At 35.7% G+C, this 27,826-nt stretch overlaps 1 protein-coding gene across 5 annotated transcripts in view; it reads left to right on the forward strand.

Moving 5' to 3' along the window:
- PTBP3 (polypyrimidine tract binding protein 3) overlaps window positions 1-27,826 on the forward strand; it is a 103,756-nt gene that overhangs the window by 40,256 nt on the left and 35,674 nt on the right. For 3 of the 5 annotated variants that reach the window (XM_078152855.1, XM_020972420.2, XM_078152856.1), the window contains 2 exons: window positions 25,816-25,985; window positions 27,283-27,429. In XM_078152855.1, coding sequence (XP_078008981.1) covers window positions 25,816-25,985; window positions 27,283-27,429 — 317 coding nt within the window. Of the gene's footprint in view, window positions 1-5,885; window positions 6,064-6,203; window positions 6,287-25,815; window positions 25,986-27,282; window positions 27,430-27,826 lie in introns of those variants that run through there. The other 2 variants (XM_020972422.2, XM_078152857.1) reach the window with 2 other exon arrangements.

A 27,826-nucleotide genomic window follows, 5' to 3' on the forward strand; every position in this document is an offset into this window, starting at 1 on the left:
TCTTGAAATATGATGTCTAGGCTCTTTTTTTTTTGTCATGGTGCTCAGGATAGTCCAGTGATTTTTAGTTTATTTCTCCTTGATCTGTTTTCTAGTTCGTTGTTTTTGCTATGAGGTACATTACATTTTTTTCTATGTTTTCAGCCATTTGACTGTTGTAATATTTCTTGTTGCCTTATGAAGGCATTGTCTTCTATTTGGTCCATTCTAATTTTCAGGGAGTTTGTTGCTTGGACAAGGTTTTAAACTTATTGTGCCAAGCTGTTAATTCACTTTCCCATTCTTTCTTTCATAGCTCTCATTTCCTTTCCAATTTTTTCTTCCAGTGCTCTTATTCCATTTACAACATCATTTTAAACTTTTTTTTTTAAACTCTTAGGGCAGCTAGGTGGCACAGTGGATAGAGCACTGGCCCTGGAGTCAGGAGGACCTAAGTTCAAATATGGCCTCAGACACTTGATACTTACTAGCTGTGTGACCCTGGGCAAGTCACTTAACAGCGATTGCCTCACCAAAAAGCAGAAACAAAAACAAAACAAAACAGAAAACTCTTGCTTCATCTCCTCCAGGAATTCTAGTTGGAGTTTGTGGCCAACCTGTGTTTTTCTCTCAGACAGTACTTGTAGATATTTTATAGTCATTCTCTTCTGTGTTTGTGTCTTGAACATTCTTGCCATCATAATAGCTCATTATGATGAGGTTCTTTTTTTGTTTTCCAGTTATTCCAGCCTACTTCCTGACTTCAGACTTGATGTTAGGGCTGGACTCTGCCCCAGGAGGAAAGATCTGGGCTAGTCCTATTGCAGCATTCTTGTGATATTTAGTGTTGTGTTATTTTAGGATCTCATGAATTAACTGGGAACCTATAGGCTTTCAGTGCTGCAAAGGGGTCTGATCCAGGCAAAGACTGATTACTGCTCTCCTGGTCTGAGATCTACAAGTTCTTGACTTGGGTTTGGGTCTGAGCAATAGTAGACTGGCCTTCGACTCAGCCACTGTTGCCCTGCTGGAAAAGCTGTAAAGCTGTGTTGATTCAGAGTGGCACAATTGTAGGTTTCTCTTTGGTCTGGATTTCCTGCCTTGGTTATTCCACTGCAGGCTGCACTAGATGCTGAAAGTGAGACCCTGCTCCGAGCTTGGGGCCTGAGCCACACTGCTGCTGCTCACTTTTGAACTTTCTCCTTTCTCAGTTTACCACCCAGGGCCTCCCTGCCTGGGAACACCACCCTTGTGCACAGGTTCTCTTCTCACTGTGTCTTGTACCTGTGACACACAACTGAGTAGGTGGTAACAAAGTTGTGAGTTTGCTTTTATTAGCATGAGCCTGGTGGTACTCTGTATGGGACCTATTTTCCCTCAGTGCCCATGCTCAGCCCTGTCTCTGCTTTCTACAGACTTCCCTATCTATCTCCCTATGCTGAGTTGGGCTGAATAAACAACTCAGCTGTGATTTTTTTTTTTTCATTTTCCTGTCAATATTTCATTTGGTGAATTTTCTAGATCATTCTAGAAGAGTTTGTGGAGGTAGCTTACTACATTGCTTCCTATCACTGCCATTTGGCTCTGCCTCCTCACAGTCATAAATTCTTTATTCTTTGTGTTGAAAGTCAGCTAGTCCCAACTATTCCTAAATCTTTTCTGCATTGAATCCCTGACAGTCATCTATTCTATACTTGAGTTCTTCACCATGATCTTTCTAATAAATAAATGACAACTGGTCTAAAAAGATTTTTCATGAAAGAAAAGCCTTTTTAGAAGTAGAAAGAGTAGTTTCCTGATTTCTATGTCTCCTACTTCTAGTGTTTAGTGATTACTGTATAACTCTTTTATTTATTGTTTACTGTTTGTCCGTCAATGTCAATAGTGCTTAACTTTTATTTTAGATACACTTTTTGCCATTTTGATATGTGAAAATGGAGTTAGGTACTTGAGGTGCTTCGGTTTACTCAGGTGGTTTATTGAGCTTCAAGAGTAGAAATAAAATCTTATGTAAAAATACTAAACACTGTTTTGGGCTGGGCCTAAGAGCCACTCCCCTGATAGTTTAGGTTTGATAGATGCAATTCTTATAGGTTGTTCAACAGTTAACAAAAAGAGATTTCCTTCATTACAGCAGGATATTCCAACAAGAAGAGGCATTGAAGATGCCAGTTAATTCAGCAGAGGGAAGCTCCCTTGCCTAAGTTGCCCATCCTGATCTACTAGCTTAGCATCAGAGTTCCCCTGGAATTCCTCTTAGATGCTTTGTTCTCTGGTTTTGAGGAAGTGATATCAGCAATCGGAGCTTCTGGTCCCATGGGCCAACCACCTTTCCAGGAAGGTCTCAAAAACTTTAATGGAAAGACTGTCCTTACTTACATAGGGGAAGGGGTGAGGATATTGTTCCAACTTGTACATACATACATATATTATCCTCCATTTAAATATTAACCATGCACAAAGATAGTACCAATTATACTTCACTTAAATTTTTGTTTTTCAGTTATCAAATATTCATTTGTTCCTTCTCCCTCCTCCTCCTCTGGTGGGAATAAAAAAGGAAAAAACAAAAAACTTTGTAACATATATGCTTAGTGAAGTGCGCCCCCCCCCAAAAAAAATTCCTATTGGCCGTGTCTCAAAGTTTATCTCATTCCTTCTGTTTAGTCCCTTATGTCTCTTAGGTTATAGGAGATTGTTTTGTCATCATTTTTCTGAAATTGTGTTTAATCATTGAATTGATAAGAGTTCTTAAATCTTTCAAAGTTGTTTCCTTTACAATGTTGTTATTATAGTATAAATTGTTCTCCTGGTTCTACTCACTTCACCCTGCATCCATCCATACAAGTCTCCTAGGTTTCTCTGAAGCTGTCTTTCATAATTTTTTACAGCGCAGTAGTATTATGTTAATAGACTATAATTTATTTAACCTTTCCCCAAGTGATGGACATCACCCTCTTAATTTCTAATACTTTGCCACCAAGAAAAGGAGTTGTTATAAATATTTTTTGTACATATAGAACCCTTTCCTCTTTCTTTGATCTTTTTCAAGTATAGGCCTAGTAGTGGTATCTCTGGGTCAAAGGGTCACAGGTTAGTAACTTTTGGGGCTTAGTTCCAAATTTGTTTCCAGAATGGCTGTACCAATTCAGTTTCCCTAACAGTGCATAAATGTGCCTGTTTCCCCATATTTCCTTTTGTATTTATCATTTTCCTTTTTTGGGGGTGGGTGGGTAATTTTCCAGTCTGATGGATATGAGACTTTAATGTGAATTTGTGTAAATATTAGTGGAACATTTTTTGATTGGCTATAGATAGCTTGAATATCTTTTTATATGCTTCATTGTTTAAAAAATTGTTTAAGAATATGTTAATAGAACAGTGAATTAGTTTATTTTCTAACTAATCTAAAACTTTAAAATATTAGTTCAGTTTCTTACTATTGAACTGGGGAAATTTTCTAATTTTTATTTTTAGTAGAGGTGAGTTTTTTCCTTTCCAAAATATTTGCCAGAAGAATATTGAACTGAATTTGTACTGAGTTAAGGACACACACAGGAAATTTGTTATTTAAATAGAACAGTTATTGAATCAGATTTTTGTCATCTTTTTCTTTTCCCTAAAAAGACATGTTAAAAAATTATTTAGAGTTCTGGTTAATCAAGGTTTTACTAATTTGGTCTCCTCTTTATAGTTCCATTGTCAGTTTTAATTGTTTAGTTAACAGCTTTATTTGAGTCATTAGTTTCAGTAAATTGTCTTGAATTTTATAATCATAGTAAAAACTCAATAATTTGGACTAATTTACAGACACTGTAATATAAATTAGAGAAGTCTGACCTAGAGAATAATATAAAAAGGTGTATTCTGATGCTTTCAAATACAAGCATGCACTGGAATTAAGCTTATAGAATATTAATAAATAGAAGTTCTTAGGAAATTTTTATAGTTAAGAACTCTTGTAATTAGCATATCAACATTATGTGAGAAGTGTTACGTGGTTGTTGTGGAGAGGGGAGAAGAGGTTCGAATTGGGTACTATGGGGAATCAGATTAGGGAATTTATGAGGGTATTGTTGTATTCCAGCAAGGGCTCAGATTAGATTGTGTGCATTCGTTTCCCATAGAGGACAGGCAAGGGTACAAATCCAAGGTAAAAAGTAGGGAGGGAAAGGGGGGAAATAATCAAAACTATTTGCACTGAGGAACATAGGTATAATGAGCCTCAAGGAGGAGGACTCCATGAGAGTCAGAGAATGTCAAAGCTTTAAGAGATCATTCAGTTTAAGGACCTCATTTGACACAATGGGGAGCTGAACCTTAGTGAGATGCAGGGACTGAGTATTGAAGAATGTCAGGATTGGAAGGAGCCTTGGAGATGTGGTGATACTGAGAAGCAGGGAGATTGAAGTACTGAGGATCTTTGACTGTCAAGGATGTAAGCAGAGTTAGAGGTAGTCTAGTCACACATGCTTATATACAAGAAGTGGAAATGGAAAAGACAAAAGAAGTTGGACTGAGGAGGATTGTAGAATGTAAGGGCTGCTAGGAGCCTCAAGGTCCATCTGGTCCATAACGCCACATGTGACAACCAAAACTCAAGAGAGGAATGTATGAAAATTTATGTTTTGACTGCATTCTGCCTCTTCCTTTTACCCTTTGCCTTTTGAAACCTCTAGTTCTTTCCAAGGCTCAGATCCATTGCTTTCAAAATGCCTTTCCTTGCTTTCTCTAGTTGTTAGTGCCTTTTCCCCATCAATGCTTATTAGAAAAAAAAATTCTATAGCATCTATCTGTGAATGTGTCCTCCTAGCACAAGGTAAGCTTCTTGGAGGCAGGGAATGTCTCAATTTTGAATCTCTGTCTCTAGAACCTAGCTTTTAAGGTCTGACACTAAATAAACCAATGCTTGTTGATGGTTTGATTGGAAGTAGAATTGACAGGACTTGGAAATTTAGTGGAAGTGAGAGGGTGAGGGAGGGTGAACAATTCAAAGACATCAAATCTGCACTGTAGGAAAAATGATGATGTTTTCAATAAAAATAGTAAAGTTTGTAAGAGAGTTAGAAGGTCTTAGATTAAGAGTTTTATTTTAGAGGTGTGAGTGTTACATTCTGGTCTTCAGTAAGCAGAGACAGTTGGAGGTGCAGGACTGGCACTCTGGGGAGACAGAGCTAGATCTATAGATTTAGGAGCATCTGAGTAAAGGTGCTAATTGAATCAGTGGGAGTGATTCACATGCACTGAGGAAGAATGACATGTGGAAGAAAAGAGAGAAAAGGTGACTGGTGAGACTGCAGTTGACCAGCCGTGCCCTAGCCATCCCACTATGCTATCTTCTTGTTTTGTACATAGTAAACACTTAATAAATGCTTTTTTGTTTTTTCATGTCATCAAGTGCATACTTCATTTCCACTTTATCCACTGGGAATACTAATCAAATAAATGCTATCTTTGCTCCAGGAATGGGCATGACCATCATCTGCTGTATGACTCCATTCTCCACCCCTGTGACTTTACCCTTTCCTGGCCATTATGTAAAACGGTGTATGCTGTCTCCCCCTTTGGGGTAGGGAGTATCTTTTCTGTATTTGTATTCCCAGTGTTTAATGGAGTGCTTGGCATTGCATCCCTTGGGGACATAATTACCCAAGCTCCTTCTAGCTGTAACCAACTTTTTCCTCTTTTTGGACCATAAGGCTGTGAGGCAACAAAGAACACCATTTATAGGTATTGAAAAACAGACAAGGCAATAATAACGTGGTGTGCATCTTTCACATGTAACTTTTTTCTTTTTAAGATCTCTAATTTTTGTATTACTGTATTATATTAGACTTTACAGGAAGTACAGTGGTTATGTTTCTTTTGGTTCACAGTGATTGCAAATATCATTCCAGAGTCACATGACTGAATAAACCATTGAATCCAAGAGGGGCCCTCATTTGTTCTGATTCATGCCATATAATTCTTGGAACTTCTGGTGGCCAGATATCCCAGACTTCCTGCATCCTTCACTTTCTTCTCCTACTGAAATATAGGAAGACTATAAACTTTGGAGGAATGTTTATTGCTGCTTGAAAATAGGTGAAAACTTTGTTCCTATGAAATTAACTTTTAAAAGTTGTATTTTGTGTGTATATAAATGTATATGTGTATATATAAAATATTTTCTCTTTTTTTTTTGTTTGTTTTGTTTTTTGTTTTGTTTGTTTCTTTTTGGAGAGGCAGCATGGCGTAGAGAGCTGGCCTTGGAGCCAGGAAGACCTGGGTTCAAGTCCTGCCTCTGACATATTCTGTGTGACCCTGGGTAAGTCACTTAACCTCTCAGTGCCCTAGGCAACTCTGTAAGACTGTTAAGTTGCAGAGAGGGTGCCGACCTGCACTGGTAGAGTTTCCTCATTCATGGAGTTCACTATACCAGTGAAATCACAGGTCTAGTGCTTAATCCCCTTTATTTTTCTATTACATGGTATCTATTAAATGAGTAAATTTTGATTTAGAAATTTTTTTCATTTTATAAAAAGAGGGGATTAGACTAAATGATCTTTAAGGGCCCTTCCTGCTCTAATGTTTTAGGAGTTTTGATTGTTGAGTATAGGATATTCAACAAAATCGTGTCAGTTTGAGGATATCAGAGTTGAAACATTTTGTTTCGTTCAAAGTCTACTGTAATGATTTCCTTCCCCATTCTCCTGCTGTTATAATGTGAACTACCATAGTTAAAGTTAAATGAACTGCAATTAATTGTTGTTGCAAAACATCATTATTTTGATCTAAGCCAAGGTTTCTTAACCTAGAGTGGTCTGTAAATCAGGATTTTTAAAAGTATTTTGTTAAGGACTGCTAGGTGATGCAGTGGATAGAACATTGGGCCTGGAATCAGAAAGACATGAGGTCAAATTGGTCCTCAGACACTTACTAGCTGTGTGACCTTGGGCAAATCACTTAACTCTGATTGCCTGAAAAAAAAAATTTATTTTTTGGTTAGGCAGTGGGGTTAAGTGACTTGCCCAGAGTCACACAGCTAGTAAGTGTTATGTGTCTGAGGCCGGATTTGAACTCAGGTCTTTCTGAATCCAGGGCCGGTGCTTTATCCACTGCGCTACCTAGCTGCCCTGTTCTTCCAACTTCTTTAAGATTTGTTGCTCCTTACATTGTAATAGTATTCCATTAAATATATTTACTATATTTGCTTCAGCAATTTTCCAAACTAATACACTTTAAATAAGATTGCCATTTAGAGGAGAAAATATTTCCATACTTTGTTATTTGCTGTGGTTCATTTTAACTGTAAAGAACAGTAAAGAACTTTTACTAGGAAGCATCACTTGGATCTTGTAAATTCATTCATTATGGTGTACTTTGCTTTGTAATGGTATTTTATAGGAGGGGGATTTGACATATAAGAAGCAAGACTGATTTTTCTATTCTTTCGAAGTAGTGTCTCTCTGACTTTTTTTTTAAGAAGGAGAAAAGGCAAACAGAAGGATAATCCTTCACAATAGTAAAGTTATTATGTTTTCATCTCTTTAAACTTTAAAACAAATCTGTACCAGACAGCATTTTTTTTCCTGAAAAACTTATTTCAAACTTAGTTCAGTTTAGTAAATTTGCTTTGAGCAATTAAACTGTGTTAGTAGTACACTAAAGAGCTTGAAGCAGTCTCAAGGGGAAAAAGACAGACAGATGGAGCAGTTAAATAGAAGTTAAGGCACTATGTAATTATGTATCAAGATGAGTGATGTATACAGTTAGTGATAATGGGAGTTAAGGAGAGATCATTGTGGGCTTGAGGAAGGAAGGCTTCAAGCAGGTGATGGGATTTCAATGAGAGGGAAGATCTGGACAGGAACTGAGGAACATAATGCCTAGCAGGTGGCACATTATCTGTCAAAAGACTCAGATGGAAAAGTGAATGGTGTATTTGGGTAATCGTTACGATATTGGATTGACTAGAATGAAGTATTGTCTTTGGAGAACCCTAGGGAGATAAAAATTGGCTAAGATAAGGGAAATGTTGGGAAAATATGGTTGGTTAAGATGAGACTATATTGTGGAGAGTTATGGACCTGATCAGGCTCAGAATTTTGTACTTAGTTGCCATTGTATGGTTTTGGTGACATTGTAACAGCAGTAGTGTCAAGGTTGGACTAAAAAAGGCAGAGATTAGAAGCACTTCCCTGGAGCTGTTGCAGTTCTATGGAACTGTTAGAATTGACTGCAGAGTTCCTGGAATAGAGGGAAAAGATAGATTTAGAGAAACATTTCAAAGGAAGAATTTGTGGTGATTATGGAGTTTGTAGGAAGAAGAATAACGGATGATTCTGTGGTTTCCATCCTGGGTGTCGGGGATAATCTGGTACCGTTTATGGTAATAGGCAAGTTGAGATGGGGAGGAGGAGTAGAGTGTGGCAGTGAGTTATAGTTTGAATGTTTTTGCAGTGGGCTTGGGTATGGGGAAGCCAAGTGAGAAGGCTAGTAGCAGTTTTTGCTGGAGCAGAACAGGTATGTCTGCATTGTAGCCATGCAGTTGTTTGTCTCTGTTCAAGACCTACACATACTCAAGGTTTGGGGAGAAAATCCTGTCTCTCTGATCGGGGTACGTCTCATTGCTTCTGAATACCAGGGTCTGCTTCAAAATGGCTCCTCTTTTGAGGATGAAGTTGTTTTGGGAGACAGATCCCCTTGTAACTCTTGAAATGGTTGGTCTAATTCTAGAAGGTAAAGTCTTGGTTCTCTGACCTGGATTAAAAAAGTAAGGTCAGATTCAAAGTGGGTAACAGAAGAAGAATGGCTTTCGAGCTGATACTTTGTCAACATAGTGCCCTATATTTGGCAAGAAGATGGGCCCTCATGCTAACACCTAAAATCCCTGGTTTTCTCAATAAAGCCTCTATAAGTAATTATATTTTTAAAAAAAAACAACTCTATACCATTTTTTAAAATTGTCATAAGCATTAAAAATAATCTAATCAGATTTCCTACTCCAGGCAAGAATCCTATTTTATAGTATTTGAAACTTGAATATTTCTAGGACTAGGGTACTTGCTATTTCAAATAGTATTCCATTTGGTTAGACAGCTTTTCATTAGAAATTTCTTCCTATAATGAAAACCTCATTGGAGTAATTTTGCCTTTTTGTTCTATATCGGTCTTTTGTAGCTAATTGAAAATAACTGCCTTCTTGGAGGTTTTAGTCCTTTAGATATTTGTTATAGAAGAATTTAAATCTGGAAAGGAGAAGAGAGGTCTAGTCAAACCTCAGTATAGTTTCATAATATAGACTTGGTCCCATTGAAAATAATTTCTATATGTGAATATTCATTTAGAGAAATTCAACAAACTTTTATTGAGACTAACATAAGGCACTTTACATTTGCCTAGAAATAGAAATATTATCAATCACTTAATATTCTTCATTTGTCCTTCCCATTCTTGGAACTCTCTTCCTCTTTATTTTTACCTTCCAGCTTCTCTGGTTTCCTTCAGTCTCCTTTAAAAGTCCCATCTCCTGCAAGAAGCCTTTCCCGTTACTCCTTAAACTTGGTGCTTTCACTTTGAGACTATCTCCAGTTTAACCTCTGTGTGTGTTTGTATATGTGGTACCCAGTTGTTTGCATGTTGTGTCCCTCATTATATTGTATTTCTTTTTAAAATGTCTTTTACTTTGTGTCCTCAGTGTTCAGCACAGTGCCTGGTGTGTAGTTGATGGTTAAGAAATGCTCGTTGCCTCTTGAGAAATGCTTGTTGACTTAACTGAGGTATTCATTAAATGTTTGTTCTATGCCAGGCACCATGCTGGATACTGGAGATCCAGAGAACAAAAGGTAACTATTTGCCTTCAAGTAGTTTATGTTCTATTGAAGGACACAAGTATATAATGAGATGGAGTAGAAAGAAAACTCTACCTGGATTCAAATCCTAACCCTGCTGTTTAATACCTGTGTAACTGTGGGCAAGTCACTTCACCTACCTTGACCTTAGTTTTCTCAAGTCCCTCAGACCCTTTTGAGGTCTGCAGTGTTAAAAATATTTTCATCATAATATTATGATGCATGTTAAAATTATCCTCTTTTCTGACCACATATCTATGTGAGGCTAGATTTTCTTAACATGCTTCAGCTAAAATAACATTGTAATGTTGAATTCAGAGGCAGGTATGAAAATGCATCAGACGTTAAAGGGATTTGCAAAACTATGTAAAATAATGCTGTTCTATAAAATTTTTTTTTGTTTTGGAATAAGAATGCAATGTGTTGCCATGTAATGAAGTTATCATTTTTAAAAAATATATTGATAGATATTTTAAAATTATCTAATATGGTAAATATTGGTCAGAGCCCACATAAACAAAAGCTCTTTGGGGTTATCAATTTTTAAGAGTGTTTGGGACTCCTGAGATCAAAATGTTTAGGAACTGCTGGGCTAGAGAGCTCCAGTGCTCATGAGTGCTACTGTGATCTTAAATATAAAATGTAAGCTATTAAAGCTTAAAACTTGAGTAAGACTTATGAAACACTCTGCATCAGTTCATGTAAATCGTGTGTTTATCTTAATCCACTAAGGATAGTGTTTAGGATAGGATTGGCAAAAGATAGTGAAATCTGTCTTGTAATATGACTATTGAACATCCAGCCTGAAAAAAGATAGTTTGAAATGCAAACATGGAGCCCAGGAGAGACACCAGAGGTGGTATGTAGATCAGGCAGTAGTCTGTGCAGAGATCGTAATTGAGCCCATAGGACTTAATGTGTTCACCAGGAGAGCGTGGAGAGAAGATCTAGCCCAGAATTTGGGGTACACCCATAGGTGGGGTATGCTATATGAATGATGATCCAGCAAAAGAAACTCTGAAGAACAGGCAGGTTGAGAGAACCAGGACAAAACAATATCACCCAAAAAAAAAAGAAGAAGGAAAGGAGTATCCAAAAGAGGGGTGGTCAACACTATCTTGCTTCAGATGAGGACTGAGAAAAAAGGCCATTCGATTTGGTGATGGGGAGAGATCACTGGGACCTCTGGCAAATAGGTTGATGTGAAAGGTTCCAGACAAGACCACCTCCTTCAGAACCTACTCCAGAATAATGAAGAATACAAAATGTAGCAAAGAATCAACAGACTGTCTCAGGAGATAAAACTGCCCAATGCCTGTGGACTTCCAGTGGGGAGGGGAAGGATTTGCCATAAGACATGCTAGAGCCAATGTTATATTGGCATGGATGTGCAATTAGGAATGAGGCTGACTTCCTGGTTAGTGACTGTGGTGAGGACACATTGCCTGGCCCCAGGTGTTTTCCTTGCCTATAAGGTAGGGGAGGCAAGAACAACAAAATTGAGATGCAAAAAACCTTTGTTGATGCAAAAAATTGAGCTGACTTTAAAATTAAACTAATAGACAAACCATTACCTAATAATTAGATTTTTAAAAAGAGAGGAAAAAACCAAATTTGTAAAATGATAAATGAGCATTCATAACAAAGAAGAAATAAAGGAAATACTGCAAAATGCCAACAAAACCATTAACTTAAGTAGAAAATTTAAAGGATCTTAACCTAGAAGCAAAAATTAAATTCACAAAGAAAGTCTTGTTTTTTTAATTGGGGTTGGGGTAGCTTTAAAAATGAATTATATAAAACATTTCAGGAGCAGCTTATTCTAATATTACTTAAGCTGCTTACGTGTGTGTATATACATTCACATATATGTGTGTATACATTCACACACACACATATGTGCACACAACATATATATATATGTATATATATATATATATATATATGTATATGTATGTATGTATAAACATAAACAGAGAGAGAGAGAACATCTTACCAAACTCATTCTGACGCAAAAATGAGTATTTTTGGTCACAGAAGGAAGAGATAAGGCAAAGAAAGAAAACTGCAGAATAATCACTGAATAAAATATTTGCAAAGGCTGTCATAATATATTCAAAACTTATTTACTATGACAAAATTTGTTTTATGCTAGAAATGGTTCTACGTTTAAAAAATTGAATAAAATAGACATTGATAACAAAAACACTGAAAATGAGTTACATGGATAGATGTAGGAAAAACTATTGATAACAATATTATACCCATGTATGTTGGACATTAAAAAGCAGAATATGGTTGGCATTATCTATCTCAAACCTTGTGCTGCTGTTATTTGCAATGGAAAAACATTTGGTGTCTTTCCAATAACAGCAAGGATAAAGCAACATTTTTTTAACCACTTTTATTTGATAAAGTTACATGGCCGTCTTTGTGCCTTGTCATCTGCTCTCCTCTGCCATATACTGATGTTCTCATGTGTGTGACCTGGCCTCTTATTGGTGAGCATTCAGCCTGGCCTCAGTTCAGTTCAGCCAGGTCTACTTGGCCTCAGTTGCCCCACCCCCACTTTTCTCCTCTACCTTTGAGAATAGTAATCAGATTGCCACTAGCATTCTTGGGAAGGCTATGTTAGTTGCTGTGTGATTCCCATCACCGTTCTACTGATTTCCCTGCCTGCTGGTCCCCCCCCAGTCTATATTGTCTTCCTTTATTAGAATATAAGCTCTTATAGTTTGTGAAATATCTTACTTGTTTCTGTTGATATTCCTAATACTTAGCAGTGTTTGCTACAGTGTTTAATAATGTTTTTCATTCATTTGTTAATTTGCATGTGGGTTTACACACACACACACACACACACACACACACACACACTCACTCTCTCTCTCTCTCTCTCTCTCTCTCTCTTTCTGTCTTTTTGTTAGTAACTAAACTTCCAGGAGATAGAAAAAGAAATTGCATTCAAAATAACCACAGAATACAATACATTATCTACCGAAACAAACTGTGATGGCCCAATTCAGACTTATGTGTATAATCATAAAATGTTTTCCAGAGTCAGAGAGTTGAAGAGAATTTGATTGTTCATTAATCAGCTTTGGTAATGCAAAAACAAACAAACAAACAAAAAACAACCCAACAGTCTAAATTAATTAACTTCCATAGATATGGTATTGCTATATTAAACCACCAAGATTAGGTTACTTTAAGAGCTAGAAAAAATAAAATTTATTTAAACAATATCAAATACCTGAAGAGAAATGATGAAACAGGTATGAATTAAGAGAGCCTAACATTGGCAGATATGAAACTATAAAGCATTAATCATCAAAATTATTTAGTACTCCTTAAAAAAATAGAACACATCTGCTTATTTATTTTTAACCTTTTTTTGTTTAAACATTTTGAGTTCCAAATTCTTTCCCTCTAATCCCTCCCTCCCCTACCCATTGAGAAGGCAAGTAATATATCAATTATACATATGAAGTCATGCAAAAAAATTGCAGAACATATTTGTTAAAGATGATTTAGGAGCAAGTGAAAATAACATCATGTTCTGTATCCCCAAGGATTTCAACTACTCAAGTAAGCGCTCCCTGTTCTACAAAAATGCTAGGAAATATTGAAAGTTTAGCAGAAATCTGGTTAAGACCTTAAGATCTTATACCTTAAGGCCTAATTATTAAAGATAATATCAAAAATAATAAAGAAAAAGAGAAGGATATACTCTTTCAAAATAATGAAGTCTTAAACAAGAAATAGAAATAAACATAAAAAATAGAAAGGACAATTTATATTACATAAAAAATTTAATATTATTTTTTTCCGATTATATGTAAAGACAATTTTCAGCATTCATTTTTTGAAAGATTTTGAGTTACAAAGTTTTCTCCCCCTCTCCTCTTCCCAAGACAGCAAGCAGCCTCATAGGTTTTGCATGTACACATATTACATAGAATTGAAAAACTTTGGCACGAGCAAAGTCAGCACAGTTTGAAGGGGATCAGTAGTTGGCTGGGAGAAAAAGCTTGGCAGCATGCCATTGACAAGGTTCTATTGGTCTATTAGTCAATATGCAGATAGACAGCACAATACGCGGAATAGAAGATTGACATAAATAGTGAAGAACAAGTTCTCTAGCCAATTGGCTAAGTGGTCAAATGATTAAAAGGCATTTTTGAAAAAATGCAAGCCATCAACAGTGAAAGGACACTCCAAGTCAATGGTGTCAGACTCGAATAGAAACAGATCTCTGCATATTGGCTTAGAAAACCACAAATTAACATTTATGTTGTGTTGTATTTTTATTTATTTTGTTAAACATTTATCATTTACATTTTAAACTGGTTCCCTGCAAACCCCTCTGCTCTAAATAAAATGAGAATTGAAAATTTAAGATTGTTTTTAGTTAAAAGTATGGGTCCTGTCTCCCTCCTTTGTTTGTAGGACTGAGGTTGGTTACTTTTACTGAAATCTTTTTTTCTTCTCATTTTAGTCTTTGAGAGGGAGAAGGAGAACATTGAGAAATGAAGATGATATTAAAAACAAGATATAAATAAAATTAAAAGCAAAATCACTATGAGTTTTTATTTTATTCCAGAGGTTCCCAAACTTATTTAGCCTACCATCTGCATTTAAAAAAAAAATTACTTAGTGCCCTCCTGGAAATCTATTTCCTTTGATGGTTGTTTTTTTTTAAAATTTACATTGTTTCAAAAAAAATATTTTTAAAAAGGCATCTTAAGTTTAATTATTTATTATAAATTTGTGAGTTTTTTCCTGCATTGGAATTTTGATGATGCAATATTGTGTCATGTAACCATATACTGTATGCCATCATGTAACCATATACTATACGGTATATAGCATATTGTAAACAAGTCATTACATACACATATTCCTGCCCATGCATGCTGGACTTCCCAACAACGCACTACATAGTTCCCTGGCAACACTTGCTTAAGACCTTTGAGTTTACTTGACTACTGATCAGTTATAACTTGCGTTTTGTGTGTTTATTTGGAAAATAATATAATCACTCCTACTTTTAACACAACAGGTAAAACATGTCTGAATAGGTTTTAAAATTTTCTGCTTTCTTTATGCTTTCCTTATGTCCCCTTTTTATTCAGTGCCCACCAATTGTACCCGAGGCTACCACCGCCCCTCTGGATCGTTCCAGTGCCCCCAACGGGGCAGTGTCTCCCACTTTGGGAACCTCTGCTTTAGACCTATCAGAGTAGCAAAGATGATAACATGAAAAATGTCAGATGTTGGAGGAGAGGCAAATTGATGCATGGTTGGAACTGTGTTTGGATTTAACTGTTCTGGAAAGCAATTTGGAGTTGTCAGGAAGCCTGAGTCTCCACAAGTTTATAATCAAATAGGAAGGAAATTATGTCTACAAAATATGATACAAGGGAGAATATATGAGTACAAAAAAGTGGGGCAAAGTGATGTGAGAAATGTGAGAAAGAAAAGAATGCTTTGGGGATAGGAGGTTGGGAGTGGTAAAGGTAGTTTTCATGGAGGTAATACATAGGGCCATGAATGAAGAGTTATGAGAATGGCAGTCTATTCAAGACATGGAAAATGGTACATGCAAAGTCATAGAGATAGGTGGTAGGATAAGAATGGAGGACAGAAAGTAGTCCAATTGAATTGAAATGGAGCGTGAAAAATGAGAATTAGAATGAGATAAGTCTGCAAAAGTATTGTCTTTTAAAATGCAGGACTGAGTACTTGGTATTTTATTGTAGAAAAAATAGCAAGCCACACATTTTCTGACTAGGAGAGTGACATGAAGTAAAGAGAGACAGAAGGGAGAGATATTGTTTTCTAGAGTGTTAATATTCTAGGTAAGTAATAATGAAAGTATTAAACTAGTAAAAGTATTAAAAGTAGTGGTCTAGTAAAAGAAAAAGCAGGTGATAGATGAGATAACAGAGATAGAGTTAAGAAGGACTTTGGCAACTGCTTTTTTGTATTCACTAACATTCCTGTAATGTACTTTCTGCTTAAAATCGTTATCTTCCTTCCTTGGATTTGTGATTGATCTCATCATTGAATAACATTCTCATCACCTTTTCATTCTCTATGATTCTTGTCCCATTGTCCATGGGAGTAAAATCTTTTTTATATGTGTATTGGCTACCAGGGTGCATGTGGACCATCCTTTAGTTAACGTTTGCCCTCTCTACAAAACTGGGCCTTCTCTTGTGGTCTTGCTTTTCTCTGACAGTGTCTTTTACATTATTCTTCCTTCACAGTTCTTCGTTGTTAATCTATTTACACCCATGATGTACCCTATTCCCCTTTTAGTGGCTCAAATCTTAATTCTTTGGAGACTGTGCTATTCTGTGACTCACAGTCACACAACATCACCAAAAGAATATTGGTGATAAAAAAGATAGACTTTCTTTCCAGGGGAAGCTTAAGGTCATTAAAACACTGCACAATAATAGTTGACACTTTGGTAGTGTTTGCCAAAACTTTTATATATATTTTCTTCCTAAACTTAGTATTCTGCTGCTTACTTCTTATGTGAGCTGGGTAAGTAACTTAGCCTTTCTGGCTCTCAGTTTCCTTACTTTTAAAATGAAGGACGTATATAATTTTGTTAAATAGTTATATTAACTTCACCTTGTAACATGATAAAACTGAGTCTTATTGAGGTTGAGTGACTTGCATAAGGTTACATAGAGGTATTAAGTGTTTTAAGTTAAGGTTTAAAGTTTTTCCCAGTACACCCATTCTGCTTCTCAAGGCTCTATTCCCATGCCAGATGTGAACTGCAGGACTAGTAGATTTGGGGAAAACTGTGATGATCTGTTTTCGATTTATGAAATTTTAGGTGTTGGTGGGACTTCCACATAGGAAATATCATTTAGGAAGTTAGATTTTAATAATGTGAAAGTTCAATCAATATAAATCACTTGACATAATGAAAAAAGCTAACAAAACCTAAAGATCACTTTATTGAACAAACACTTGTGGAAAGATGGCTGCCATAGCAACACTTTTAGAATATAAACTAATAAAATCATATGGCAAAAGATGATAGGAGGTTTCATAGTATCTTATAAAAAAAATAAGAAGCAGTGAAGGGAAAGTAAGTTTATTTTTTAATTAAATTTTATTATTTTTCAAACTTTGAAAAATAATATTTTTCTGATAATCTTCATCTTCTCTCCCTAGTACCCCAATTTCTCTTTCTTGAGAAATCAAGAAAAACAGAATCCCTATTATAAATGTGTGTAATCAAGGAAAACAAATTCCCACATTGGCCATGTCTCCCCTAAAATGCTTCAGTCTGCATTCTGAATCCATCACCTTTCTATTAGAAGATGAGTAGCCTGATTCATCACAAGTACTCTAGAGTTGTGATTGGTCATTGTGTCCACCAGAGTTGCTAAGTTGCTTGTCTTTACGGTGTTGTTGTTATTGTATAAATTGTTCTTATTTCTGCTTGCGTCCCTATGCATCAGTTCATCGAAGTGCTTGGTAGGTTTCTTCATGGCTGTCCCTTTCTTTATTTGTTTCAGCACAGTGGTATTCTAGCACCTAACTTTTTAGTAATACATACCATAACTTTTTAGTCATTTCCCATCTGATGAGCACCTCCTACCTCCTCAGTTTCCAATGCTTTGCCTACCACAAAAAGAACTGCCATAAATAATTTTCTTTAGCGTATAGAACTAGTAATGGTATTGCTGGGTCAAGGGGTATATATGCATACTTTAATAATTTGGAGAACTTTTTAAATTTTCATTTGCTTTTTACTGATGACTAGTGATAGCATTTTTTTTCATATGCCTGAGAGCTTTGATTTCTTCCTCCAAAAACTACCTATTGACCTCTTTGATCATATGTCAGTTAGGGGAATAGTTCCTATTATAAATTTGAAACTGTTTCATATATATCATAGAAATGAGGTGTTTATTAGAGAAAGTCATAAATTAAAAATCCCATCAAAATAGCATAGAAATTCTGAAAATCAAAGAAGGGAAACAACATTCAAAACATTAAATTGATATAAATAGGAGTTGGATTTTTGAAAATGATAAAATAAATAAAACATTAGCTAATCTGATTTTTAAAAAAGAGGAGAAAACCAAATTATCAAAAAAGGAAATGGAAAATTCACAACAAATGAAGAAAAGGAAATTATTATTTCCCATCTCTAGAATTAGACATTAGATTCTAACATAACTGAGATAAAAATGGATGCATATATATATTTATCATAAAATCGTTATTAGAATCATATTGGGAATAATTTACACGTGTATTGAGGGAATTGGTTATGAAAGTATGAGAAGAGGACAGCCAGATTTTGCAAATTATGTTCTGCAGCATATCATAACTTTATAGCACAAAATTGGCAAAAAGGTGTAGGAAATAAAAGATGTCATTGTGCTTGTTGTTGACTAAAAAGCATTTAATTGAGTAGCATGAAACAGAACTTTAAAGGCTCTTGGTGGCTGCCATGTGTTAAAATCCTCCTGAAATGATAGCTAGAACATTTTTTTTTACATTTTCTGATTATTGATATCAAATGAGATCATGGGATGTGTTTGTTTTTTGCATTGTATCATAGGGAGGGAGGGAAGAAGGGAGTGTGTGTGTATACACACACATATATACCACACATATGTATGTATATATCTACTGTGTGCCAGGCACTGTGTTAAGAGCTTTTTACGAATATTATCTCATAACAACCCTATAAAGTATGGATGCTGTTTTACACCATTTTACAGTTGAGGAATCTCAGACGCAAAGGGAGGTTAAGTGATATGCTCAGGGTTACACAGCTAATAAGCCTCTGAGGGCAGATTTAAACTTACATCTTCCCAATTCTAGACCTAGCCCTTTATCCACTGTGTCACCAGCTGTGTTTTGTTGAGCACAGATCCAAAGGAAAGAGGGATTGCATAGACATAATGGGATGATCTCCTAAGTTTGCATTTTGTAATACTGTTTTGGCAATTGTGCCAAGCCCTGTAGTGTTTTGCAGCCTTCTAAATGAGATCTAGATGGTGGCATAGAGGACCAGTCCTGGAGTCTGGGAGACAAGTCTCCCTGAGTTCAAATCCGGCCTCAGACATTTACTAGCTGTGTGACCCTAACCAAGTCACTTCACCCCATTTGCCTCAGTTTCTTCCTCTGTAAAATGAGCCAAAGAAAGAAATGGCAAACTGCTCCAGTACCTTTGCCAAGAAAACCACAAGATGGGGATTATGAAGAGTTGGACTGAAAATGACTGAACAGCAGCAACGACAAATGAGATCCATAACATCAGAAGAATTTAGACTCTCTTTTTGGAAGTCAACAGAACCCTGTCTGGAGCCCTCTTTTCTCTGATCACTCTCTTGATCTTATCCCTATCTCCCATCAGTTCAAATATCTTTATGCCAGTTACTTTGCTGTAGAACAGCACTAGTTTCTAGTGAGCTCCAGTCCCATATGACCAATTGCTCATTGGACATTTCCAATTGGATGTTTCACATGCACTATATGCAAAGCAGAACTTATTATCTTGGCCTGAGCCCATCACCCATTCCTCACTTTTCTGATCGCCCAAGTTTGAAAAGTGAGTTATTCTGACTTCTCACTCTCTGGTATTACCCACTTAACTAACAAGCATTTAAGTGGCTCTTTTGTGATAGGCTTCATACTAACCACCGGGGAGAAAAAAGACAGAAGGAAAATAGTTTCTGCCCTTGAGAAGTTTACATTCTAATGAGAAAGCACTATGTACATAGTTTTCTATGTACTAGATACACAGAGGAGTAGATACAATGTTACCTTAGAAGGGAAGTGAGGGCCTAGTTGAATGTAGATTGAATAAATTTGTAGTTGTGACAAAACAGTCTGGTTTTATCATTTCCAGCTTTATTCAGCTGCAAGTTAGTAGGGTCAACCAAGGTACATCATGTGAATAACTAAGGGTTTAGATTTGGCAAGAATGTAATTAGTGATAGAACAAGGGAGTAAGATATTTGAAAGTAGAGGAGAACATGTGGGTCTTTCATAAACTGATTCTTTAAGAGATCTGGAGTGGTAAGCATGGAAAGCGAAGTCAGAAGGGATGAGGGCCTGGAATTAAGGATTTGATGGATTAGAGGTAACAGTGAAGACAATAAATTTAGAACTAGTAAAGCAGAGAAAGGAATGATAGGATGATAAAAGATAATGTTTAGATAAAGAAATTTTGGAGTGCTGGAACATGAAAATTAGAACACTTGAGAATGAAGGCAAGATCATGGGTATGACCACTCCTTGTTTAGCTAAAGTGGAGTAGAGAAATCAGTTACAGGTTTTGAGCAAATTGAGGAACTGGGAATTTAGGATATTTGAGGAAACATTTCTTATTGCATGTTGAATTCCGTAAGCGTGAGGGCAAGAATTTGGTGAGGGAGACAAACCAGACACTGAACTATTGAGAAATGAGGAGGGATATCCTGTGGCCTAGTAGATAACAGCTTCTAGGATCTGCATTGGTATTAGAAAGTCTTGGAGTTGCCTTGGAGAATAAGGATTATTCCAACTCTGATGCATTTCTAGTGTCATCTCACATTACTCTCATTCAATAAGTCATACTCCAATCAAAGTAACTTACTCTCTGTCATCTTTTGTCTTCACATACCAGGAACTCGCTTCCAATTTTATTTTGCCTACTATCTTCCTATTTGTCCCTCAAAACCTAATTCTAATGCCACCTTCATGAAGCCTTTCCTAAAACCTCCAGTTAATAACATCCTTTTCCTCCTTGGACCTACACAACACTTGATTGACCATTTCTCTAATGTGCTTGTCATTTAATGTATATAGATTATAGTTATTGATGTTTATGTCTTATCCCATTACTACTCTAAGTTCCGTGCATATAGCTGAACTTCATATTTTGCCCAGTTTTGTGTCAGTGATTTTTCAAGGGGTAGGGATTGTTTTGTCTTTGTATCGTCAGTGCTCAGCCTCTTGCCTGGCATTTAGAGGGTGCTTAATCGATGCTTGTTGATTGGTTCTGTGAAAGGAAGTAATGTATACTAGCCTAGAATGGTAGTCTCGAGACAGATTGTGAAAGACTTTAAATGTCAAGCAATAAGCAAGAAGCATTGGTCAAACCTGTGCTTTTGGAAAATCAGTTTAGTTGAAGGTTGACAGGAGAGAGGAGAAATTTGAGGCAGGGAGACCATTTAAGGGACTAAGGTAATAGTGCAGGCAAGATTATTATACTCCATTCTCCAGTTCACTGATTAAAATAGTGTTTGGAATAGAAATGGAAGTATCACTTGATTTTTTAAAATATTATTGCCAGTTTTTGGTAACTCATTTAGGAACACGATCATCTATTTGCTCTAGATCAGCATGCCTTAAAGCAATGAAAGTTTTGAAATTAGCTGTGAAATAGCTTTTGGATCTGGGAAATTATCTTACTTTAGATGTACTGTATGCCTTTGAGACTCTTATGCTGCTTGTCCTCAGTATATCGAAATGGTGGTAAAACTGTAGTTATAGTTATTTGCTTTGTAAACTCCCTATTATACAGTATCAGTGAAATCATTGCAAAACATTTTACATTTTAAGGATTTTTTTGAAAGCCTCAAAGAGCTCTGAGAAATCCCTTTCTTGTTCCTATCTGTTTTCTCAGTTTTTGTTTTCCTGTATCATAAGATCTCTAGTGTATATAATAAAAGTTGAGAATATCAGTGTGAGCTGTTAGTGGTCAGGGAATTTCTTCTGGAGGAGGATGAGACAAGCTCTGTTTATTGAGTTTGAAACATCAGCGAAGAATTGAAATAGGGAGTGAAGATGATAATGTGTATTCAGCTAGTGTGGAAATTTTCTTGGAGTGGATAGTTTGTATGAGAAAGTAGTGGGAGAATTATGTTGGGCTAGATTATGAGGTACCTTGAATTCATTTAGTCCATCTACTCAGCAAACATTAAGTTTCCACTGTGTTCAGAGAAGAATAGATAAAAAATTTACTTAACATACTGTCCATGTGGAGTTTACAGACTAGTAATGAGATAAGACAACAAACATCAATAGCTATAATGTATAACATTACATGGTAAGTACATTAGAGAGTTGGAAAATAAAATGCTATGTAAGGTCCAGGCTAGAAAAGGTTGTTACCAGTTAGATTTCTCAGGAAAGGTTTCATGAAGAAGGTAGCATTTGGAGTTGGGTTTTAAGGGATGGGTAGGAATTTAGGGATTAAAGAAAGGATAGGGAAAGCATTCCAAGTACGATCAGCAAAGGCCATAGAGCATGCTCTATGTTTGGAAGACCAAGAGTAGGTTATTTTGACTGGGGCATGATCTGTTAAAAAAAAAAAAGTGAGACATATCAGAAAAGGCTGGAAATATCCTGCAATCTTCAGAATGTAGTTTCTTGAGTGTCAGGTAGTTGAATTTGAGCTTTATTTGATTGACATTAGGGAAATGCTGGAGGTTTGGTGTTTTTTTTTTTGTTTGTTTTCTTTCTGGTGGTGGTATTTTAAGCTCTAGAGCAAAATGTGATCAGATCTGAAATTACTTTGACTTTAAGATGAAGAATAGATTGGCTGGGAGGAAGAAGAAATGGGAAGACCTCAAGGGATGCTATTGTAATACTACAGGTGGCTATAGTAAAGTAGTATTAATATTCATAGAGAGGAGAAGACAGATAATGAGAAGTCACAGAGGTACAGTTAACTAGAAATTGGATGCGAGAGGTGATAGTGAAGGAAGAGTCAGAGATAAAGCCAATGTTTTAAACATGGGAGACTTGTGTAAACAATAGTACTACTGATGGGGGAAAAAATATGAAATAAAGACTGGCATTTAAAGATAGTATGCTAGTTTTTGGTTGTAGTGGAAGATCAGATAAAAATGTGTTAGAAATGCAGATCTGGAACTGAAAAGATGTCAAGACTTGAGAAAGAGCTTCACGAATCACCTTGGTAGTTGTTGAAGCTGTGGAGGTAAGTAAAATTAAGCAAAAGAGTGAAGATAGTTCAAGAAATATTTATAGTGTGTGTGTGTGTATATATATATGAAATACTAGGTGCAGTGTAGTGTGCTGGATACTGAGAATACATTGACAGAAATGAACAATCCATGTTCTCAGGGTGCTTCTAAGTTCTTTTAATGGAGGGTATTTCATGAATACATATTAAAGGATCTCGAAGACAATAAAAGGAGAGCCAGAGAAAAATAGATTGTTGGGAAAGGTAAAGACAGTGTGTCTCCAGAGTGAAGCCCAGTGTCCTGTAGGAGGAATTGTGTCAAAAACTAGAGAGAGGGAGGATGATTGAAAAGCTGTTAGGTTTGGCAATTAGGAAATAAGGAACATTTGAAAGAACCTTTTCAGTCCAGTAGTGATGTTGGAAGCATTGTATGTAGATATATTTATACAATACACTTACATAATTCTATTCAAGAAACTTAATAATTAAAGGAAGAAGAGTAGCTAAATGAAATAAAAGGATGAAGGAAAATTTTATTTGCTTTTTAAGAGAACTTGAGGACCTGAGTAAGCTTATATATAAATGATCATCATCATCATCATCATTATTATTATTATTATTATTATTATTATTATTATTATTAAGCCAAAGTAGAAAGATAGTTTGAAGGTGAATGAATTGAGAGGTAGTGGCTGTGGAGTAATGTACTGGAAGCTGGAGAAGTAGTGAGGTTAAGGACCTATCTATATAGGCTAAATGAAAAAGTGTTGCTTTTTTCATGACCAGAGGAAAAGAGGAGAGAATGGATTATATTGCTCAGAAATTTTGAGAAATTATATAAGAGGAGTTGAGGGAATTTATTCATAGGAATGACCTTGGTCTTTTTAATGTGAAATAGGAGGGGAGATCATCTGCTTATGAGTAGAGGTAGGGAATTAGTATAAGGTTGAGTTGAAAGCAGATTTGGAATAGATACTACAGACATGAAATAGTGAGTCATTGTTATTATAATTTATATAATAATATTTAATATATAAATGTATATTATATATAAATTATATATAAATATGTAATAATATTTATGTTTAGTATTGTCAAGCAGGAGTCAGGCTCAGCTAATGTGCTATATAATGTGAATGTGAATGATGAAGTGAGAATGGTGCAGGTAACCCAGGAATGAAAACTCACAGTTTACGAATGGCAAGAGGTCAGGGGACAAGGAATTCCAGGGTGGCATTTTGAATGAAGAGTTGAAAAAATTTGGCTGAAAGAGTGGAGGGAGAGATTATTATGATGGCAGACCAAGTGGTCTGAGGGTGAGGTTAATTAATGTGAAGGAGAAAGGGTCAAGAAACCGATTGAAGGTTGTGCTCAGTTAAAAAAAAAATAGGTTTTATTGTCAGTGAGAAAATGAGAACATATAATTTCATTGGAATTAGGGCCTGGAAGTTTTCTTAGAAAGCATCTATACCAATCTCCTTCTCTTACCCCTAAACCCCCACCCCCACTCCAGCTTCCCATTTTACATATGGGAAGCAAAAGGACTTATAGAGGGGGTAAAATGATTTGTCTGAAATTGCACAGCTAATAATAAGTAGCTTACCATCTGGTGTTCCTTTCCATACAGATCAGCAAGAGAGATGATGGGATGATTTAGAAATATCAGTGGGAACAAGGAATTTGCCTGCTTCTCCTTTTGGCTCTGTGAATCAGTGTTGTCATCAGATGTACTCACAAAGAGAGGATTGCAAGGGATGAGGTATATTCATTGGAGAGAAGGCTTCAATTAAAGTAGTAAAGTAGAAGAGATGTTGAAAAGTTTGAGCATGTCTAGAAAATTTTAAACGTAAGGTTGAGAAGTTTGTAATTTTTTCCTCTTTGTGTTGGAAAACTAGATTTTGAGCGATGGGATGATAAGAAAGTGGTTTTAGGAAGATTAATGCAGAGGCAATGTGGGAGATGGATTACAATAGGGAGAAATTGGAGTTGAAGGACAATCATTAAAAGGCTCTCAGTAAATCCATGAATTTAGGGCTTTGATTCATTTGGGACTGTAGGAAGGGAACTAATCAATGTAGCAGGCATTTTGAATGAAGAGTTGAAAGAATTTGACAGAAAGGGTTGAGTGAGAGGGGATGCTTTCACTGTTAGGAGCCTATATGAAAGGGTAAGTGGTGAAACTGTTGTTTGAATGGAAGAAATTAGAAAAGGAAACTGCTTTTGGAAAGAAGACAATTCAACTTGGAGAGGCAGGTTGACTTCTGTGCTATATATATGTATATGTGTTCATTCTCCCATAAAACCTAGTATTATCATAATATATGGTGTAAAGGCCACAAAGAATTGCTTTTTAAATTTAGTCTATGCAGAAATCACATTTTTAAATAATTTAATTTAAATAATGTGTCAATTGTATGTGTGTGATTCTGAACACCAAAATTTGAATATTTATTCCTAGGACTATCCATTCTGAACTACTATAAATTTTAAGTTTTGGGCTGCTATAGATAATTAATTTCAGCATTAAATAAAAACAAATGATATATCCAAATATAACCACATCCCAAAAATGAAATCTCTTAAATGGTTTTATTTGTGGGTACTTTAATATTTGACAAATTAGTCAAAGTTTACTGTGGGTAGAAACTGAGAAAAATCCTTTTGATCTTAGACAACTGTGGAAAAATAATTGTTGCTGATATTTCCCATGATTGTGGTGATGAAATAATTGCGTACTTTTTTATTGTAATAGGAAAGAGAGGAAAAAGGCAAAATTGAATGTTCATAATGAAAAGTTGTAGGATTAATATTCATATTTTGCAAGGTCCTCTAATTTTAATTTAGACTTCACGTAGCTGTACATTCAGTACTAGTAAAAACACAACATACCTGTGTTTTACTCAAAAGGTAGTTTTTAACAGTTTCTTGAATTTCAGGTGCATGGTTTTACTGCATACAATTATCAGTACTCAATATGGCTAATGTTGTGTGATAATGAAAATATAAATTAAGAATATTTTTTTAAAAAATTATTTCTTTTAGCTAATGGGAATGACAGCAAGAAATTTAAAGGAGATCGATCTCCCTGCTCTCCTTCTCGTGTTCTCCATCTTCGTAAAATTCCAAATGATGTTACTGAAACAGAGGTCATATCATTAGGTCTACCATTTGGCAAAGTAACCAATCTCTTGATGTTGAAAGGAAAAAGCCAGGTATGTAATAGTTTAATGCTCAAAAAATTTCTCCATGTTGACACTTTTATAGGAAAGGAAATTATTTTGGTGGTTCTTGCCATTACTATTTAAAGACATTCATGTGTGCTTTCCTATGTAAGATACAAAACCACAATAGTACCTGAAAAATATGTTATAAATATCTAGTATTTCTTTAAATTCCGTGATAGAGAAGTGAAGCTAAGTAATTAGTATCTGATTTGGTAAATAAAGGAACTGATGTGAATACAAACAAATAATTTATATTAATGATACTGTGTGTAGCCAGCCATTAAGTGGGAAGAATGTTGAGGGAGGAGATGGAGAGAAGGAGAAATCCCTAAAGCACTTTGTATGTTCTGATCTTATCCCTGGAGTTATACTGAGATAGATAAGTTAGAGCCTCCACAATAGTTGTCCCTTTTCAGCACCTGATACTTTTACTGCTTGACATTAGTGTTTATTCACTAAAAAGATTAAGAATTTTAACTTGACTGAAGTGGCTTCATATGGGAAGGTATTCTGCTATGATTTGTTATGTCATTTACATAGCTAGTTATTTTGGGGATTTCCAACTATTATTTGGGGGAGGAGGGAAAGTATAGGATTGAAAGGTGCCAGATAGTGAGGGGGTGCTGATGGGGAAATTCTGTTGGCAGCTTACGGAGAACAGGTGATGGATTTTCAGGGTATGCCAGTTCCCACTAGCATTTCTACCTCAATTACTTCTGGTCATTATTGACTTCCTGGCAAGAATTCCAGGACACAAGGAGGGTCATACCAGTAGCCCTGTAGTCTTCCAAAGGCCTTTTGTTAAATGAAAGGCCAGTAATTTATATATTTAAATCACCATTTTTGCAAGAGCTTTACAGTGAAGGTATTTAACTTCTCCCACCCTCTGAAACCAAATAAATAGTAGGACTAGGAAGTAATATTACTTTTATCAATTGGGCAACAAGCAGATTCCAGTCATGTGCAATTCCATTCACTGGTTCCTAAATTAAATATACGGTGTGAAAGATATCTCAAATATTGGTTTCTAGTTAGTAAATTGCTAGGCAATATAACTTTCACTATACATTTAAAAATAATGAATTCTGGAAAGGTTTTGGAAATGAAAATTATTATGTTTTCTATCAAATTATTGTGAACATTAGGTTTTAAAGAATAGTTCCCGAATCATAAACCTAATTTGTTAAAGATCTCCTGTGTCCTGGTGACCTTAATAAGGAGAATGAAGTAACAATGATTTTATAATATATTGCAAATTTTAAAATTTGTTTTGTGTTGATTGCAGGCATTCTTAGAAATGGCTTCTGAGGAAGCTGCTGTTACTATGGTGAACTACTACACTCCAGTTACTCCTCACCTCCGAAGTCAACCTGTTTATATTCAGTATTCTAATCACAGAGAACTTAAGACTGACAATCTACCTAATCAAGCTGTGAGTGTTAAACACTTTCACTTTTAAAATATTAATTAGGGCATATGGCATTAATCTAATTAAAATATATTTGGATATTAATTGACTTTGAAAAGTAGTAAACTTGAATGTGACTTTCTGCTAGATCCAGTGTTCAGATATAAGGAAATAATGTTTTTAGAAACATAATTGAATGATCGTATATGACACAAGACTATAGAATTTTAGAGCTGGAAGGAAGCTAAGTCTCATTTTGTCTTTGCCCACTGTCTACCTTATATCCCCCCTGTCTTTTTTCCCCTCCTCAAATAAGGAACTCAGAGAGATTGAGATTGGCTTATATTTTTGCTGCTTATTAATTAAACTTAAAACTATCGTGTACCTTGTAGAATTTATTATTAAATTATTCAACCCTTAA

The sequence above is a fragment of the Phascolarctos cinereus genome, unplaced genomic scaffold (assembly GCF_003287225.1).
Source record: "Phascolarctos cinereus isolate Bilbo 61053 unplaced genomic scaffold, phaCin_HiC Scaffold_4;HRSCAF=312, whole genome shotgun sequence".
In the NCBI taxonomy this organism is placed as follows: domain Eukaryota; kingdom Metazoa; phylum Chordata; class Mammalia; order Diprotodontia; family Phascolarctidae; genus Phascolarctos; species Phascolarctos cinereus.